Source organism: Vulpes lagopus, chromosome 8 (assembly GCF_018345385.1).
Source record: "Vulpes lagopus strain Blue_001 chromosome 8, ASM1834538v1, whole genome shotgun sequence".
NCBI classification, from domain to species: domain Eukaryota; kingdom Metazoa; phylum Chordata; class Mammalia; order Carnivora; family Canidae; genus Vulpes; species Vulpes lagopus.
Genome location: NC_054831.1, coordinates 125,647,309 through 125,665,314, shown reverse-complemented (window position 1 = coordinate 125,665,314; position 18,006 = coordinate 125,647,309). Strand labels below are relative to the sequence as shown.

Here is an 18,006-nt window from a genome sequence, read left to right as displayed (position 1 = left end):
GGAAGGGAAGGCGGCTGGGTGGATACCTGAGAGAGATGCTAGATGTATGGGGCAGCAAATGGATGGTGGATTATTGGGGAAAGGAATTGTAGACTGATGGATGGGGTGAGTGAGAGGGTGAAAGGATGGATGGATGGATGGATGGATGGGCAAATGGCAAGAAGGCAGAATGATTTCATAAATATTTCTTTGGATTTGATGTTTCAGTGGATGGATGGGTATGAGAATAGGTAGATAGATAAATGGCGAGTGGACTGTTGGGTAAGTGAGGCTAAATTGATGGATGGATGGATGGATGGATAGATGGATGGATGGATGGAAGGATAAGGGTGTGCAGGTGGGTAAATAGGTAGGTGGATGGGTGAGTAGATAGCAAAATAGTTTATGGATGATTGCAAGGATTGAATGGTTGGAAAGATGGATGAGTGGGGGTGTAGGTCAGTGGGTAGATGAATGAACAGTAAAATTTCATGTGGTTAAATGCCTGACATCTTGCCCAGAAGCTGAGGGGTGGTCTGGATTCTGGGATTTGAGTTAATTGTCCTTCACTGGGAGAAACCAGTGCCAATTAGGCAAATAGATCCAGTCCCAGCAGGTCCTGCAGCAGGCTTGCTAATTGACTCCAACCTGACAGACCCTGGCTTGGACTTACAGTGGCCTGTGTCTTATTGATTTGTAATTTACACTCCACACACATCCAAAAGGATTTGAGGTGACATAATATTAAAACCTGCATACAACAGGACAGTTCAAAATAAAGTGAGAAAGTGAGAGGCTACAGAGCAGAGTGGTTAAAAGCATACCTGCCTGCGTTCAAGTCCTGGATCTGCTGCTCGCCAGCTATGTGACCTCAGGCAGGTTGCTTCACCTCTCTGAAGCTCATTTTCCCACATCTGTAGGAAGCTAGGGAGGAAAAGATGAAGGAAGGGAAGTTGGTTTAATGGAGAAATGTAGTGATGAATGGATTACCTAAGTGGGATGCTAGACGTGCGGGTGGGTGGGCGAACGGGTGGTGGGTGATTGGGCCAGTGGAATAGAAGACAGATGGAGAGGGTAAGTGAGGGCGAGTGGATGAATGGGTAGATGGATGATGGGTGGATGAGCGAATGGGGTGATGTGAGCATCCAAGGAGTGACAGCACAGTGGTTGTAGTCAGTAGGCACTTACGATGATATAGTAGATGGAGTCATCTTGATACCGGAGGCCATATTTCCTGGAGGAAAAATCCAGACACCCAGACTGATGGTGTAAGCAGGAAAGAACGTTTGATGTCTGGGTAGGCTGGGGGTGGAGATGAGGTGGGAGGTTAGATGGATTGAGCAGCGAGCCAGACTCGGCCTGGCCCACAAGGTGCTCACAATCCAGTTGGGCTGATGAGTCAAGGTCGTAAGGCAGGGTGACAAATTTCCTCTCCTTTTATTTGTTTATTTTCTTAATTTTTGTTATGGAAGTATAGTTGACATTCTCTCCTCTCCTTTTAAAATGGCCATGACAGTTGTTCTCCATTAATGGTCACTGTTAGGATCTTATGAAACGAAGTCAAAGAGCTCTCTGCGCCGCACCAGGCACATGGTTGGTGCTCAGTGATGCCACCTGCTATCACTATATCCTTATTACCTACTTAGTAGGTGGGAAGGATCTGGGGATTCACTTAAGGAAAGAGGCTTTAAAGATTAAAAAATCACAGAGCAGATGCTGCCTGTGAGAGGCAGCTTGGTGTGTCAGGAAGGCTCAAGGGCAATGGGCTTGGGTTCAACTGATCTGCTGTGTGGTCTTGGCCAAGTCACCTAACTTCTTAGAGCTTCAGTTTCCTTATGCGTAAAGTGGGGCCGGTAACGGGCATCCCCCAGGGTCGTCCTGAGGGCTGATGAAGCTCTTCTGTGTGCAGACCTGTTCCCGTCCCTTCTTCCCCGCTTCCCCTTCCCCAGTCAGGCCCTGGTGTTCATTTCCCGCCCGCCCCACCCCCAGCAACCCCTTCCCAGACCTCCATCCATCATCCTGTCCTTTGCAGAGGTTAAGTGGGTCCCCAAGCAGCGAATCCAAACTCTCCCGCAGCCTCCGCCGCACAATGCGGCCCGCTGTTAGCGAGCAACCCGGCTGGCCCGGAGGATTGGGTTTCAGCAGGGCGGCGGGCGCTGGCGGATGCCCAGGCCAGCAGCGGGCAGGCGGGGGACCGAGCGGAGGAGCCGGCGTCGCGGGGACCCCTCCGCCCGAGCCTGAGCAAACAAGAGCCGCTCCAGGCAGGCAACCGAGGCAGAGGAGGGCCTCCGAGCGGCAGGAGGACCAGGAGGGGCGTGGGGGCGAAGAGTCCTGGGGCAGAAGGATTTTACATTAGCCGGGTCCCCTTTCCGGGAGCCCGAGGGCGGAGCAGGGGGCCAAGCTGCAAAAACAACGTGCTGCCTGTTGGCAGGCTTCGCCTTAGAAAGTCCACGGTCTTCCTGGAGCCTGGATCTTCCCAGAGCCCGCTCGGCCCTTCTCTGGCATCGCCACCCCCGCTCACCTTGCTTTGGGCCGAGCTTGCTTGGCCGCCGAGCTTCATTGGTTTTCAGAGGAGGGGCCTTGGGGAAGCCAGTCGGGCTGATCTGGGTTCAAATCCAGCTCTGCTGCTTTCTGGCCATGGGACTTTGGGCCAGCTGCTTAGCCTTTCTGAACTTGATTTCCTGATCCACACGATGGGGACAGTACTGCCGGCTTTGCAGGGTGTGCAGAGTGGCTCGGGGTCTGGCACCCAGGGCATGGGACGTGAAAGTGTGATTTGTCCCTCCCTTTTGTGAGGCAGCATAGCCTGGGGTTTTCAGGGTCAGACCAAAGGGGTCAGATCCTGCCCCACCCCTTACAGGCCATGTGGTCCTGGAGGAGTTCTTGATCTCTCTGAGCCTCAGTTTCCCTGCAGGCTTGCTCTGGGGTGACAGTGTTGATGAAGCACCTGCCCAACATCAGCCTCCATGAGTATTAGTGATTTTCACTGCTGCTTTTGTATGACGTGGCCTTGGCATGTTATAAAACTCCTTGCAGGGTGCCCGAGTGGCTTAGTCGATTAAGCATCTAACTCCTGATTTTGGCTCAGGTCACGATCTCAGGATTGTTCGATCGAGCCCTATGTCAGGCTCTGTGCTTAGTGGGGAGTCTGCTTGAGATTCTCTCTCCTTCTCCCTCTGCCCCAACCCCTACTCATGCTCTCTCTCTCTCTCTAATAAATAAATAAATCTTTTTAAAAAGTTTGTACCCAATGTCTCCTTGGATCTACAAAGCAACCCCATGAAGTACACAGAGCAAAGATTTTGTGATCCCCATTTTACACATGAGGAGACTGAGGCTCAGAGAGGCAAAGTGACTTTTTCAAGTCACCCAGCTTGTCAATGGCCTTGAACTTTTTCTCCTGGTTCCTGCCTGTTGCCTCCTCTTGGAATTTCTAATGTGGATGTGGACTGTGGAAAGAATGCTCCAACTCCCAGCCAGTGACCTCGTGGGTATGGCCCACGGTAGGGTAGACAGGCCTGAGTTCAAATCACCACAGCCCCGACAGGGAGCAGCTGGAGCTTCTGGGAAGGATCCAGAGCAGCATCTGCTGCTTGGGTCATGTACCAGGCTGGTTTGCTACCTGGGCTGTGGGCTGCTGGCCAGTCTGGAACAAAGACCCCGGGGAACAACTACTAGGTGTCCATTTTCAAGAGAGACCATGTTCTTACATCCATATTCTCAGTACAGACCACGTCACCACCCTTCTCAGGAATCCTCCATAACTCCCCATTGCCTAGGGCACAAGATCCAGGCTCCTTAGCCCCACATTCAAGACCCTATAAGTTCTGGCCCCATCCTAAGCTCCCATATCCTTCTGTGAAGCAGTTTGCTCCTACCACATGGGACAGAAACTCCAGCACGGTGCAGGGTTAAGGACATGCGCTCTGATGGGAGGCACACACAGATGGCACCACTTCCTGGCCCTGCAAACCTCAAACCATCTCTCCTGACTTTGGTTTTCCCATCTGCAAAGGGAGATAATAAAGTACCTATTTTATGAATCAGTGCGACCAAATGACATCATGAATGCTAAACCCTCAGCCCAGAGCTCACCACTGCGGACCAGTCCTCAGGCTTTACTGTTGTCCAAAGCGCCCCTGCAGTGTCATGCCTCTGTGCCTTTGACGCTGCTGTGCCCTGTACCTGGCGTGCTCTTGTCATCTTCTCTCAGCTCAAATGCCACCTCCACCTTTGCGAATTTCCTGGTCGAAGCTAACTTGCCCCTGGATTTCCTGGCCCCTGACCTGGACCAGCATTCTCCCCCTGCCTCTTTCTGTAGAAAGCTCACATGTCAGGCACTAATCTGGAACCTCCTTGAGGGAAGGATTTGTTGATCTATTTTGATGTCCCAGTGCCCAGTGCAGGGCCTGGCACACAGTAGGTAGATTCAATGCTCTTGGAATGACTGTGATCTTGTTACTTAACCTAGGAGAATTCAGGAACAGCTGCCAGGAAGAAAGAGCCCATGAATGAAGTTTTGGAAGAGAAGTTAGCCAGGTTAACAAAGCTGGAAGGGCCAGGCATTCTAGGCAGAAAAACCTGGAATGGTCAAGTGACCAGGGCCATGGAAACATGATGCCTTCTGCAAGCAGAAGGAACTTCAGGACGGCTGGACACCGGGATACATGGGAGAGCATGGCTAGGAGAGAGCTAACTGGCCTGGTCAGCAGGGGCCTTGGGGCAAGGAGCTAGGAGCTAGAACTTTCTCTTGCCGTCAGCGGGAGCTCTGACAGGCATTAGGCTCAGTTAAGACATGATCAGACACGGACTTTAGAAACATCATCCAGCTGCCATGTGGAGGTCAAACACATCTCCTGCAGGTCAGAACCAGTTCTCAGGGCTAGGGATCCAGCAGTGAAGGAGGCAGACACAGAGCTCCCCCAGAACGAGGACCCTGGGGGAGGGCAGGTCAGCAGGACTCACCTACTTGATGTCACCTAATGCTCATACAACCCGTTTTACAGATGGAGAAACTGAGGGCCAGAGAGGAGCACAGGCTTGCCTATAGCCACACCCTGGAGAGTACCAGAGCCAGGGTTCTAGCCTGGACAGGCTGAGCCCCAGTCCCCTGCTACACTCTCCTTTTTCCCCTCCTGTCCTCACTCAGGCCTAAACAGAGGGAGAAAATTAGCACGTAGAGGGAGCCCCAGAGAGAGCCCCGGTGAGTGTGTGTGTGTGTGTGTGTGTGTGTGTGTGTGTGTGGTCTGTTTTTTAAGGCCACAGCTGCAACATCTTAAAACTCATGCAGATGGGAGCGCCTGGGTGGCTCAGTGAGTTGAGCATCTGACTCTTGATTTCGGCTCAGGTCATGATCTCAGGGTCGTGATGAGATCAAGCCCCTCATCAGGCTCTGCACTGAGTGCGAAACCTGCTTAAGATTCTCTCTCTCTTGGCTCCCCTGCTCACCCTGCTTGCACTCTCTCTCTCTCTCTCTCTCTCTTAAAAGAAAAAGTCATACAGATGTAAAATGAGACAGATGTGGTTTCAAATGCCAGCCTCGCCTGTGTGCCCCTGAAGGTTGCTTCACCTCTCGGACCTCAATTTCTGCATCTGTAAAACGGTTGTCATGAGCCTGAAGCCGCATTTAGGGTGCCCATCTCGGTGCCGGTACACAGGAGGCGCTTCGTGAAAGTTCCTGCTCGTCTCTTTGGAAATCTCTCTCTCACACACACACTGCCATTAGGACAGACAGTGTCTGAGGCCCCAGCGGGGGTCAGACAGAGCTGACCGGGGGTGGACCTGGGAGCAGAGGGTGGCCACGTCCGCCGGCCTGAAACAGGGGGTGGTGGTAGCGTCCGCCGGGGCCTCCTCATGCAGCCACCCTGCTGTCGGCTCCACACTAACGACTTCAGTGTGTCTCCCCTTTGAGTTCAAATATTTCTGAAATGCACACTGCTCGTTCACACATAGCCAGAGGGGCCTGCGGGCCTCCCCAGCCCGTGCAATCAGGGCCTCCTGATTGCTTTCTTCTGTGCAGTCTCCAGGAAGGAGAGGGGGCGCGGGCGCAGTGGGGTGACGGCCAAAGCCTCTGCCGAGGCACGAACCCTGTTTCCCCACCGAGGAGGGCCGTCCGAGTCAGCGGCTGGAGGCCCCGGTTGCAGCTTCGTCCAGGGTGCTGAGAATCTCTGTCCCCCAGCCTCAGTCTCCCCATCTAGCCATTGGGTTTTTCAAAGACGGTCACTGAGCGCGTTCGGGGCTCACTGTTTCTGCAGGGCTGGCTGGGGTGGGAGTGTCCAGGGGGGAGGAAGCGGGTGTTGTTGGCCAGGGGGTGGCGGGGGGCACCCGAGAAGCTGGCAGGGGTGCGGGCAGGCAGATGTGGTCCAGCCAGGGGGCCTCAGAGAGCTGCTGAGCGTTGCCAACACCGACTCCTTCCCACGGGCGGTCCTGTTGCCCACCTCCTTGCCTTTGCCGCTGCGGTGCCCTGTGGCTCACAGGCCCTTCCCGCTTAGCCTCTCCTGACTTCGAACTCATTCTTCGAGCCTCCATCCACGTGTCCCTTCCCACAGGAAGCCATCCCTACACTGAGCATTTTCTCCTCCTTCCACACCCACCCAGTTCCCATACCCACAGCACCCCACACGCATCCCTGTTGCAGTCTCCGTCACCTCGTGTGGTGATTAATTATCTGTGTACAGCGAAAACAGCTTCCCCTGCATGAGGGACTGTCATTGTCACAGTGGGGATGGGATGGGGACGTTTCTAGCGCTTTAGAAGCAGCTCGGTGCAGTCTCGCGGTCCCCAAAGTGTGAGAAGTGAAATGATGTTAGGTAGTTTGCAGATGAACATTTTTAATTGTAATAGTCGCGTGTTTATTTTCCTTCTCTTTATGGCAAGTGATATTGGTTTTCCATTTATAATAATGATCACTTTTTCCTCTTTAAAATGCACTTTAGAAAAAGAGTCCACTGGAATAAAAATAGTAGCTAAACATAGCACAGGTTGTAAGTGGCAATGACTGAAGTCAGGAATGTTGTTCTGCTGGAGCAGAACGCAAGCCTGGGGGTGGGCTGTGATTTCAGCCTCTGACTGTAGACCTACTAGGTGCCAGGCCCCGTGCTGGATCTCGGGTGTAGGCAGAGGAGGTGCAGAGGGGGATACGGTCAGAAAGAATCGTCCGGGTGGGGCATGGGGGTGAGAGAGAACACGACACAGTCTGTGCACCGGGAGCACGGCCAGTGAATGCAAGATATGTGACCCTGGGCAAGTTCCTAAGCCTCTATAAGCTGCAGTTTTCCCCATCTGTGAAATGGGATGGTATCAATTGTGTCTTCGTTGGTGAGGGTCTCTGGCTCCTAGTAGACAGGTCTCCATCTCAGGGAACATGCATTCTCTCCTTTTGCAGATTTTTGGGGCTGGAGGGGAGATGTCTGGGGAGTTCTGGGAAGAAGGAAGGAAATGCTGGTGGTAGAAAGAGGCCTGGCTTCCTGAACCCACCCGGGTTCCTGAGGCAAGAACTACTAACTCCAGATTCCCCAGGGAACTGGATGTGACTTTGTACTTGTTTTGAGAGGAACAGAGGAAACTCAGAGCATCCCCGGGAAGCAGCACCAGACGGACCAGGAAGGGCTCCCCAGAGGCTATGGCGCTGGAGCAAGAGGCTGATGTTTGTCAGATGTTGGCAAGCACTGTCTGGAGTTGGGGGTAGTGGGAGCCTCTTGGACCCGCCTTCACTTTCAGGGGCCACCTAATGAGCCCAAAGGAAATGGTGTGTATATGCAGGCACCGGGTCAGCCAAAAAGCACCACGCTCCGTCTAAAAAAAGAATATCTGCCACTCAGCGAGGCTCTGCTTTGTGCTGGGCTCCAAGTTAGCACGCTTCCCTGTGCTTCAGTCCTCCTGGCTCCGCTCAGAAGGCGCTGTGGCCATTTTCCAGGGGGAGAAACTGAGGCTTAGGAAGGTTACAGGTCCAAGGTTACAAGGCAATAGATGGAGGAGCAGGTGTTGGAATCAAAGTCCCTCTGACCTCCCGACCCCTGCTCTTATCTGCTCTGCGCATGTGTGTGGAGGGTGAAGGGAGGTCAACACTGAAAAGCCAAAAGCCAAGGCCCCATGGGTGTCCTCCTGCTGCAGCCCCGAGGGGTGACAGCTCTCCCCGAGTCAGGCTTCCGGGTGAAGCCAGGACCGTCATGGGAAGAAGGGAGCCTCCTGCATCCCTCCCGAGGGATCTGCAAACTGCACCACTCCTTTGTCCCTTCCTGACTGTGAACCAACTCGCCCCTTGACTTCCAGCCTCCTGAAATCCTCCGCTTGCTGGTTCCAGGTGTGGTGGGAGGCAGAGCGGGGGCCGTGGAACACACACACACACCCCCGGATGGAGCTCCCGGGAGCCTCAAGTTTGAGCACCAGCCTTCAGTCCGTGACTTTTGGCAAGTCATTTGCCCTCTCTGGGCCTGAGCTTCCACCCATACAATGAGGATGTCAGCTCGCAGCCCCTCCTCTGGGCCGTGGAATCCTCTAGTGCTTGGCCTCTGGGTCAGCCCAAGAATCCAGCCAAGGGGTGGGGCCACCTGCTTGGCAGGCTTGCCTCCCCCACCCGACCCGTTTCTAGTCCTGAGCAGAGTCTCCTCTCCCTTGTTCCACACGGCTCCCAGCAGCTGTTCCGCAGGCCCAGGCAGAGAGCCCGGCTTGGCGCGTCTCTGGCTGAGGCCGATGAGAGAAAACAGGTTAAAAGTTCAGCCCTTGTTCTCTCCAGGAAGAAAAATCTGTAGCATTCGGAGTGTGAAAAGGAACCCTTTTTTTCAGCTCCAAAGCAGCACAATAGAACTTCCCTCCAATTTGCCATCAAAAGGACGCCCTTGGCACTGGACTCCACCGTCCCTGGCACCTCTCCTCCCCCCTTCCCCAGCCCCCCCCCCCCCCGTGCAAAGGGACACAGTGACCATGGACAGAAGCCACGGGGGGTCATGGGGACACTGCTGGATCCTCTGTCGTCAGTTCGCGGGTCTGACCGGGTCACCTCTGGCTGCGTGCTTCCTCCCGTCCATGCCGCTCCTGCCCTAGTTCAAGACCTTGCTGCTCCCGTTTCGACCTTCACGGTGGCTGGGATGCCATGTCCCCTGCCCCCGTTATCCTCACCCAAGTCCAGCCCAAGCCACCCAAGTAAGGATCTAGAAGTTGATAGGGTAGAGGCAGGAGATTGGCACTTCCCACTCTGCCACCAACTCCTGTGTGATCTTTAGAAGTCACTTCCCCTCTCTGTGCCTCAGCTGCCCTGTCTCCAAAACGACAGGGCCAGGGATGACGTCTCAGATGGTGGGTGTTAGTTTCCTGGCACACAGCGGCAAGGAGCACCCACCGTTCAGCCACAGGGTGTGGGGATCGATTAGTGAGGTCTGCTCGGGCACCGCAGTGGAGCATAGCAGCAAGCAGAGCTAGGTGGTGTGGAAGCGTCAGCTGTGACCTTCTAGGTCTCTCTGCCTCCTCTGTCATGGCTATTTGTATTCACACCTTATCACCACTACAGACTGTGAACAACTCCACAGGAGGGCCTTGCTCTTCGCCCTTTTCTCTCTCAGGGTACCCGGTGCCTGGCACAGAAGGAGCATCAGGATAGATTTGTTGAATGAATGCTTGAAAGGGACCCATGTCAATCTGTTCAATGCAGTTCAGCTCAAGAAGTGTTTTGAATTCCCTGTGGCAGGGAAGGGGTAGTAGGAAGGGGTCCTGGGCCTTACCTGGCGATGACCAGGGCTCCCTCTGGCCCTAGGGGTCTTCTTTGTCATAGGTTGGGTGGCTCTTTCCTTCCAGCTGCTGGAGTGGGGTGGGGTGAGGGGCAGGTGGGGCGCTGGCTGGTTCAGAAGCTCATTTGAATGTCCTCAACCCCCAGAGGGCAGATGACAGACTGGACCCACTTGGCACAGTGCTCACCCTCAACACCTCCTCCCCTCCTGGGGCCCTATCCTAGGACAGTTGACGGAGCCCCAGTGTGGGGACACTGTGGAGGAGAAGGGGGTAGGGTGTCGCTGATAGGAAGTTTGGGCCAGAGAGCCAAGGTGGGGTAGCTCATAGGATTCAGCTGGGACTACAGGGAGGCCTTTCTAAGGGCCACATTCCGGTTTTTGAGAATTTGACGCAAGCTAAAAAGCAAACGGACACCCTGAGTTTGACGTAAAATTTCCATGGTTGCCCACCCAGGAGACCCCGGGCTAAGACTTTTCTCCACCTGCAAGGGAGGGAAGTGGCAGGAGCCAGGTTTGGTGGGACATGGTGGGCTGAGAAGAGGCCTGACCACACATAGAAGGGTTGGGGCTGGGCTTTGAGGGATGGAGCCTGACGGGGGAGAATCAGAGACTGGCCCGGAAGGTGGGAGTGGGTGGGATTATAGAGTGGGAGACCTCGAGGGAGGGCAGTCTGCAGGAGTGCAGCCCGATGGCTGATGGGCCCAAAGGAATGAGGGTCTTGGGGTGATGGGCAGCACTCTGTAGGTGGGCTGCAGTGACTCTTTGCTTTTCTCACAGAAACGCTGATGGACTCGACCACAGCGACGGCGGAGCTGGGCTGGATCGTGCATCCTCCATCAGGGGTGAGTCGGTGGTCCCCAAACCCTGCGAGGACCCTCAGAGTACCTCAGGTTCTGCCGCAGGGCCTGGATGCCCCCTAAATTCCAGCCTTTCCCTGCTTCGAGGGCCCAGAGCTGTCCTCTCATGGCCCCCCCCCTCCTGGTCCCCTACTATTGATGGAGTGCTGGTTACCATGACAACATGCTAGAGGCTTTCAGTCTTTATCCCACTGTCCTCAGCGCGAGGCTGGGAGTAGGAACTGGCTCTATCCCCATTTTACAGATGAGGAAAGTGAACTGTCATTTTCTGAGCACCTATTCTATCACATACCTGTATCACGGAAGCACCTTTATACACATCATCTCCAATCATATGGGGAGGAAACACCTCCATTTTACAGGTAAGGAAACTGAGGCTCAGACAGTTGTAGCCGCCTGCCACAGGTTGTTACACCTTGTTAATGATGGGGCTCAGGTTTGTATCCAGGGCTCTGATGGAGTCCTCTGGGCCCCCTTCTTGGGTCCCCATAACAAGAATCCCCCTCCCTGAGCCCTTATCATCACACTTCCGATGAGTCCCATACTTCCCTGGGGCCAGTGGTTTGAGCCCATATAGACTATGAGTCGCTCAAGAGCAAGTGCAGGCACAATTTAAGGTTCCTCTTTCTTCCAGCACCAACCGGCCTGGCGCTTACATACAGGCTATTGGGTCAGATGCACCTGAAATTCTGTCCCAGTTCTGCCCCTCACCAGCTGTGTGATTTGGGGCCAGTTCCTGAACCTGTCTGAGCTTTAGTTTCCTCACCTATAAAATGATGGTGGCCACATCCTGTGCACCAGATTGTTGTGAGGTTTTCCTGCACCGTGTCTAGCATGGTGCCTGGCAGAGAGTGGGGAACCCCCTCCCCCATGATGAGTAGCTATAGTTGCACTACCATCATCATTGTCACGGTCATCAATTTTTATATCATTCCTTTCTCATCCCCCTGGGCTCCAGAGAGGGCTCTGGGCTCCCCCAGCCTGTCCCTTCCCTCTCCCCCTCCCAGATCCTCCCCCTGGGACTCGGCCCCTGCCCCAAGGAGCTATATCCTCCCCACCCCCCACCCCAGGCCTGTGCTCTCAATAGGCAGGGCCCTAGGGTCAGGCCTCTCTCTGTGGCTCTTTCTTGTCACCAGTTTTCCATCTGCGAAGGCGGCTGGGCCCGCAGCCCCACCCCAGCAGGAATGAGGCCAGGCTGGGCTGTGGGGCCCCCGGACGCAATTATTTGGGGTGTTTAGGCTGCAGGGCCTCCGCATGTTAATTAGAGAGAGGGGAGAAAGGCAGAGTGCTCTAATTAAGTGCTCTAATTAAGTTCTGAAGAAGAGCAGTGGTTGTAACAAGGGGCTGACTTTGTCACATGGTGCCACCAAAAAAAAAAAAAATGCAGTGTAGGGAGCTTCGGAGCCGCCATTGACGTAGAGGCTGGGCCAGCAGGCTCCACTTTGGCCTTCCTCACGGGCACTAGCCTTTCACAACATCGACCCACCCCAGGCCAGCAGCTACTACACCACCCTGCATAGACTCGGCCCAGATATCTGAAGAGGGAAAAGGACAAAGAACTCCCATGCGAGGGTGACACCTCTAGTACCACTTGTCTCCCCCTACCCCAAACCCACAGTCCCATTGGGCAGTTGGGGAAATAGAGGCCTGTGAAGGGAGGTGACTTGCCCAAGGCCATGCATCAAGTTAAGCATAGCAGGGACAAAACCCAGGACTCCTGGAGTACCTGTGGGTCATTGTGTTTCATGGCAGCGTGCACAAGCATGGGAATGGGTCTGGGTCAATGTGACCTGGGCTGAATGGCCTCACTTCCCTGGTCTCTATTTGCTTATCTGTAAAATGGTGATGATAATGTGTGATAATCATAACAAAGAAATGAGGTCCTGCTATAGCACCCACCCCAGACCAGCATGGGTGGGAGGGGGTGCTCTGCTGTTTTGGCTCTTTTAGGTCTAGCCTAGGAAAAGCTAGCTCAATACCAAAGGGGACGACTCAGGAGAAGGAGGGAGGGGATGGGTAGCTACTCTCAGCAAGCTCTCAGCCCCACTGGGGAGACCAGGCCAAGAGGGCCAAGCATGCCCGGCCCTCGTCCAGGCCAGTAATCCCCAAAGGTCCATGGGAGAGTCAGCGAATGCAAACACTGCAGCCAGAGAGAGCCTGTTGCAAGAGATTCCAGAAGGATGGACAGAGAAGACGAGAGGGTACTCAAGGAGGGCACAAAATTATGAACAAAGGCTCAGCATGTGAGTGAGCTTGGCTTATGAGGGTCTGTGAGGAGACACCATGGGGCCTGTGCCTTTCATCCCCAGCCTCCCATGGCCCTGCGCAGCCCCAGCCAGCAGTGGGGCTCGGGAACTCTCAGCTGGGTGTGGGAGAGCCAGGCTGGGGCCCAGGGAGGATGCCGAAGCACCTACCCCAGGCAGGAAGGATGGGAAGTCTCCGTCCAAGTACCTTAACTATATTAGTGGTATCTTAACCACTTAAGGCCCCAGAACAGGATTGCCTGTCTTCCTCATCATTGGGGTAAGGACTCTTGTTCCCTCAGACTGGGAATCCCCTAGGGCAAGGACTGGTCAGAATAGGAGCTCCCAGTAGGCAGAAGTCCTGACTCCCCCATCAGACTAGTACTCCCCAAGCACAAAGCTATGTCTGTTCTCAGCAAAGGGAATTCCCTCAGTGTGGGCCTCACCCCATTTTCCCTTCCAGGTGGGAGCTTCCTAGGAGCAGGGGCCCTGTGTCCTTTATCACCCTGGGGATGAGGGTCACATCTCCCGTATTAATCAGGGGAAAACCAAGAGCAGGGTGCATGCCCTTCCCATCAGACTGGCATGTCTCCCTCACAGACGGGGGAATTCCTCAGGGGCCAAGGCCACGTCTCTCCCTCGGTTCAGGAGTTCTCTGATGATACGAATCATGTCTTCCTCATCAGACTAGAAGGTGCCTAAGGTAGAGTCTGTGCCTCCCCCTTTAGACTAGGAGGCCCCCAGTGGTAAGAACCCTGTCTACCCCCCATTGAACTGAAAGATTCCCTGACACAGGATCTGTGTCTCCCCTATAGAGAGATGACCCCTGGGGCTGAGCCCCATCTCCCCCACCTGACTAGCATTTCACCCACAGTGGGAAGAGGTGAGTGGCTACGATGAGAACATGAACACGATCCGCACGTACCAGGTGTGCAATGTGTTTGAGTCGAGCCAGAACAACTGGCTACGGACCAAGTTCATCCGGCGCCGCGGCGCCCACCGCATCCATGTGGAAATGAAATTCTCGGTGCGTGACTGCAGCAGCATCCCCAGTGTGCCCGGCTCCTGCAAGGAGACCTTCAACCTCTATTACTATGAGGCCGACTTCGACTCGGCCACCAAGACCTTCCCCAACTGGATGGAGAATCCGTGGGTGAAGGTGGACACCATCGCGGCGGACGAGAGCTTCTCTCAGGTGGACCTGGGGGGCCGGGTCATGAAGATCAACACCGAGGTACGGAGCTTTGGGCCCGTGTCCCGCAGCGGCTTCTATCTGGCCTTCCAGGACTATGGGGGCTGCATGTCCCTGATCGCCGTGCGCGTCTTCTACCGCAAGTGCCCGCGCATCATCCAGAATGGCGCCGTCTTCCAGGAGACCCTGTCGGGGGCCGAGAGCACCTCGCTGGTGGCTGCCCGGGGCAGCTGCATCCCCAATGCCGAGGAGGTGGACGTGCCCATCAAGCTGTACTGTAACGGGGACGGCGAGTGGCTGGTGCCCATCGGACGTTGCATGTGCAAAGCGGGCTTCGAGGCCGTGGAGAATGGCACCGTGTGCAGAGGTAAGGGCTGCGGCGGGGCAGGTGCCCCTGCACCGGGGGGGCTGTGGAGCTGGGCCTGGGGGAAGAAATGGGCCCAGGCACTCAGGCTGGCAAGGGCAGTGGCCTGGAGCCGACCAGGCTTCCCAAATCTGCAGCCGGTGTTCAGTGTCTCAGAGCGAGACATTTGGAGATCACGTCTCGAACGGCGGTATGTGTATGTCCTACGGGGTGTGCAAAGTGATTTTAGCGGGTGCGAGGATTAAGGTCTCTCATTTCAATTGTTACATGAATATGAACAACAGCAAGCGGTGCTGTGTGTCGTCATTGGCAAAAGTGTTGTCGTTTCATTGGTAAGGAAATAAGTCCTAGTAAGTAACACTTATAAGTGAGCATTTGTTGGACCTTTGCTGCATCAGTCCCCACAGGGGGACTACAGGGCCAGGCTAGACCGAAGTGACCAGACAATCACAATTTATTTCTCGTGCAATGCTACCTGTCCATTGGGGATCGGCTTGGGATTCCTCCCTCGGGGAGCCAAGCGGATGGAGGAGCCTGCATTTGGATCGTGGGGATCATGAGGACGGAGAGAAGGAGTGCAGGGTGGATTGCGTGCTGGCTCTCGAGTGTACATGCGGTGGCCCACATGCCACTTCAGTGACAGAGGTGTCACATGCTTACTTCTGATTCAAGGGGGTAGGGGAGGCCACCGTGAGCCAGGCCTCCTGACCGCCACTTGTACTGTGTGCTGAGCACTTTATATGTCTAGCTTGCTTACTCCTCATGAGAAGCCTGTGAGGCAAGGTGCCCATTTTCCATGAAGAAATCAAGGCTCAGAGAGTACGTGGGGCAACCAGGAGTCTTACCCAGGTAGTGTGATTCCAAGCCCACCCCTGAGCCACTTGGGTTGATTTAAGGAGAAGTCCTAATAAGCGGTGGTACAGGTGATGTTTGATTATGGCCAACAACCACATAGGTGGGTTTGTAAGAGGGACTGCATGGTGGTCAGAGGCTGTGAAGGTAGGCAGACCTGGGTTCAAATCCAGCCCTGCCTGTTATTGGCTATCTGTCCTGGGCTGCTCATGAAACCCTCTTTCTCAGGGTATTTGTGAAGACTCAACAATTCAAGACCGTTGAGCTCTTAGGATGGCTTGTAGTACACAGTAAGAGCTTAATAAATGTTAACTAAATGAGATGTGATGTCTAGGAAGCCCAGCCTGGGGCAGGTACTCCCCAGTGTGAGCCTGATGGTGATTTAAGGCCTGCTTGTACCACCTCCTCTTGCTTTCCTCATTGGAATCAGATCCTGGGGGGTCCTCCAGGTGCCAGGCTAAGAGTTTGGACCTGATTCCAGGATTCCTGAAGTTCCGATAAAAGCATGGCCTGAGGTGGCTGCGTGATCCTCCCCTTTATAAAATGCTGCCATGTCCACCATCCCACAGTTCCCTCCTCCATGCTCTGAGGCAGCATTTGAGGGGTTCCTGGGAGGATAAATGGGAGCACGAGGGATAGGAGCAGCAGCCCGTGGGGAAGCTGCGGCCGCGCTCGAGAGATGGTGGCCGTCTGGACACAGCAGCCACAGTGCCAAGATCAAGGGACATGAGGAGGATAAATGAGAAGGATGGTGTGTGCAGACAGGCTGGAAAGGAGGAAACGGGGATTCCAGCTTATGGGGAGGTGATGGTCCTAGAAAAGAATCAGGGAAGTTGGGAGAAAGGGCTGGTTTCTGGGGGAAGGTAACAGAGCTAGTTTTCTGTACCTGAGTGTAAACTGCACAGCCTTGGGAGGTGGTGGGCCATGGGGGGCAGGAGCAGCCGCTTGTTGTGCATTATTGTCAAACCTCACCCGCACCTGCTCTGTGTCAGACCTCGTGCCTAGCGTCAGGTAAAGACAGAAGAACACAACCGTGGCCTTCTAGGAGCCACAGTCTAGCAGGGGAGACAGACTGTAAGTGAACAAGGGAGGGGATGCCTTTGGCTGGCTTTGACTGGAACCACCTGGGCTGTGGTGGGCCCAGAAAGGAAAGGAGGTGAAACAGGGGAGGCGCCACTGGGGCTGAGTCCTGGGAGACCGATGTATTAAATAGGTGGCCCAGGCCTTCCGGATGAGTGATTTGCAAGGATCCAGGGACGTGCAGCAGTGTGTCCCATTGTGGGGTCTGGTACGGTGTCTGGCGTGGCCGTGGCTAAGGGAGGGAGGGAGGGAGGAAGAACTGTCCCTGGAAGGTGCCTAGATGAAGAGGTACATTAGTTACCCATTGTTGCCCAGCAAGTCATCCCGAAATGTCACAGCTGAAAACAACAAGCATCTGTAATCACACAGTTTCCAAGGGTCGGGGATCCAGGTGGGGCTCAGGTGGGTGCCTTGGGTGTAAGGGCTCTCCTGGGGCTGCGGTCCGGCTGTTGGCTGGGGGCTGCAGTGTCATCTGATGGCAGTGCCCGGGTAGGGTCTGAGTCCACATGCACCCACATGGTTGTTTATAGACTTCGGCCCCTGGCCACAGGGACCCACGTGGGCAGCGACGTCCCCCAGAGCAACTGACCCAGAGTTCAAGAGAGCACCCACAACAGAAACCATCTTTTTGTGACCTCATCTCACTGCTTCTGCTATATTCTCTTTGTTGAAAGCCAGTCCTTCAGCTCAGCCCCCATTCCAGGAGCGTGAATTACATGGGGTGTGAGTGCCCAGGAGGTAGGGGTCACTGGGGCCATCACAGAGGTTGCCTGGCACAGGCAGGTTCTCCAAGTCTGGGCTTCTTGCAAGGAGGCCCTGGCCGCCTCCGACTCATATCCCCAGACCTACAGCCCGCCCACTCCAGGCACAGGCACAGCCCAGCCTGGCCCAGTCAGTCATGGGGTGTGAGTGGAGGCTAGTCCGGGTGTGATTAATGAGCTCAGGGAATCCAGAAGGACACCAGCTGATGCTGTGTCCTGTGCTGTAGCCACCCAGATGTGGGGCTGTTCCAGCCCAAGTCCCACAGGCTCTGTTCCCACCCACCCGGGACATGTGGGAATGGTGGATACAGCTCACATCTGAGTGGTTGGCACAGTACTTCCTTGGTCTCCAGCTCAGGGATTCTCAGCCTTGACTCTGTCTCAGGATCTGCTGGGAAGTTCATTAAAATGCAGATTCCTGGGTCTGGTACAAACCTCTCCCCCAGGTCTGGTTCTTTGGCTCTGAGGTGGGGCCAAGAATCAGCATTTTAAAACAAGCAGCCTTGATGCTTCTGTAGCAGGACCATTAGCTCCGACTCGTGATGTGATAACATACCTTTGGCCAGACAAACAGGACTCAAAGCCGGATGGATGACCACGGGCCCAGCCCCCGCCACACACACAACCCCAGGGAGCATCCACCCCTAGGAATGCGAGGGGTCATCAGCAGAATCTCCAGGAGCTTGGTTTGGAAAGATCTATTGAATACTGAAGTATAATTTGATAGGAAAAAAATCCATTGCTTTGTTAATACAATTTTGAGAAGATAAGGCTGGATAAAATCTACTTGACAGATGGCGAGTAGGTGAGTCCTCATGGGAGTGGCACGGCCATCCCAGGGGTGGGCAGGGTGGCTAATGAAGGCCTGGGAGTTCCCAGTGCCCGGAGCATTTCACAGAACTGTAGCCTAAACTCAATCTGACCAACTTCCTCCAGTGCCAACCGTATGCAGGGCA

General features: G+C 54.8%; 1 protein-coding gene across 4 annotated transcripts in view; it reads left to right on the top strand.

Annotated features, from left to right (window-relative positions):
- Positions 1-18,006, top strand: part of EPHB2 (EPH receptor B2) — a 185,033-nt gene that overhangs the window by 50,025 nt on the left and 117,002 nt on the right. For 3 of the 4 annotated variants that reach the window (XM_041764848.1, XM_041764847.1, XM_041764846.1), the window contains exons 2-3: positions 10,479-10,543; positions 13,676-14,360. In XM_041764848.1, coding sequence (XP_041620782.1) covers positions 10,479-10,543; positions 13,676-14,360 — 750 coding nt within the window. Of the gene's footprint in view, positions 1-10,478; positions 10,544-12,988; positions 13,082-13,675; positions 14,361-18,006 lie in introns of those variants that run through there. The other variant, XM_041764849.1, reaches the window with a different exon arrangement.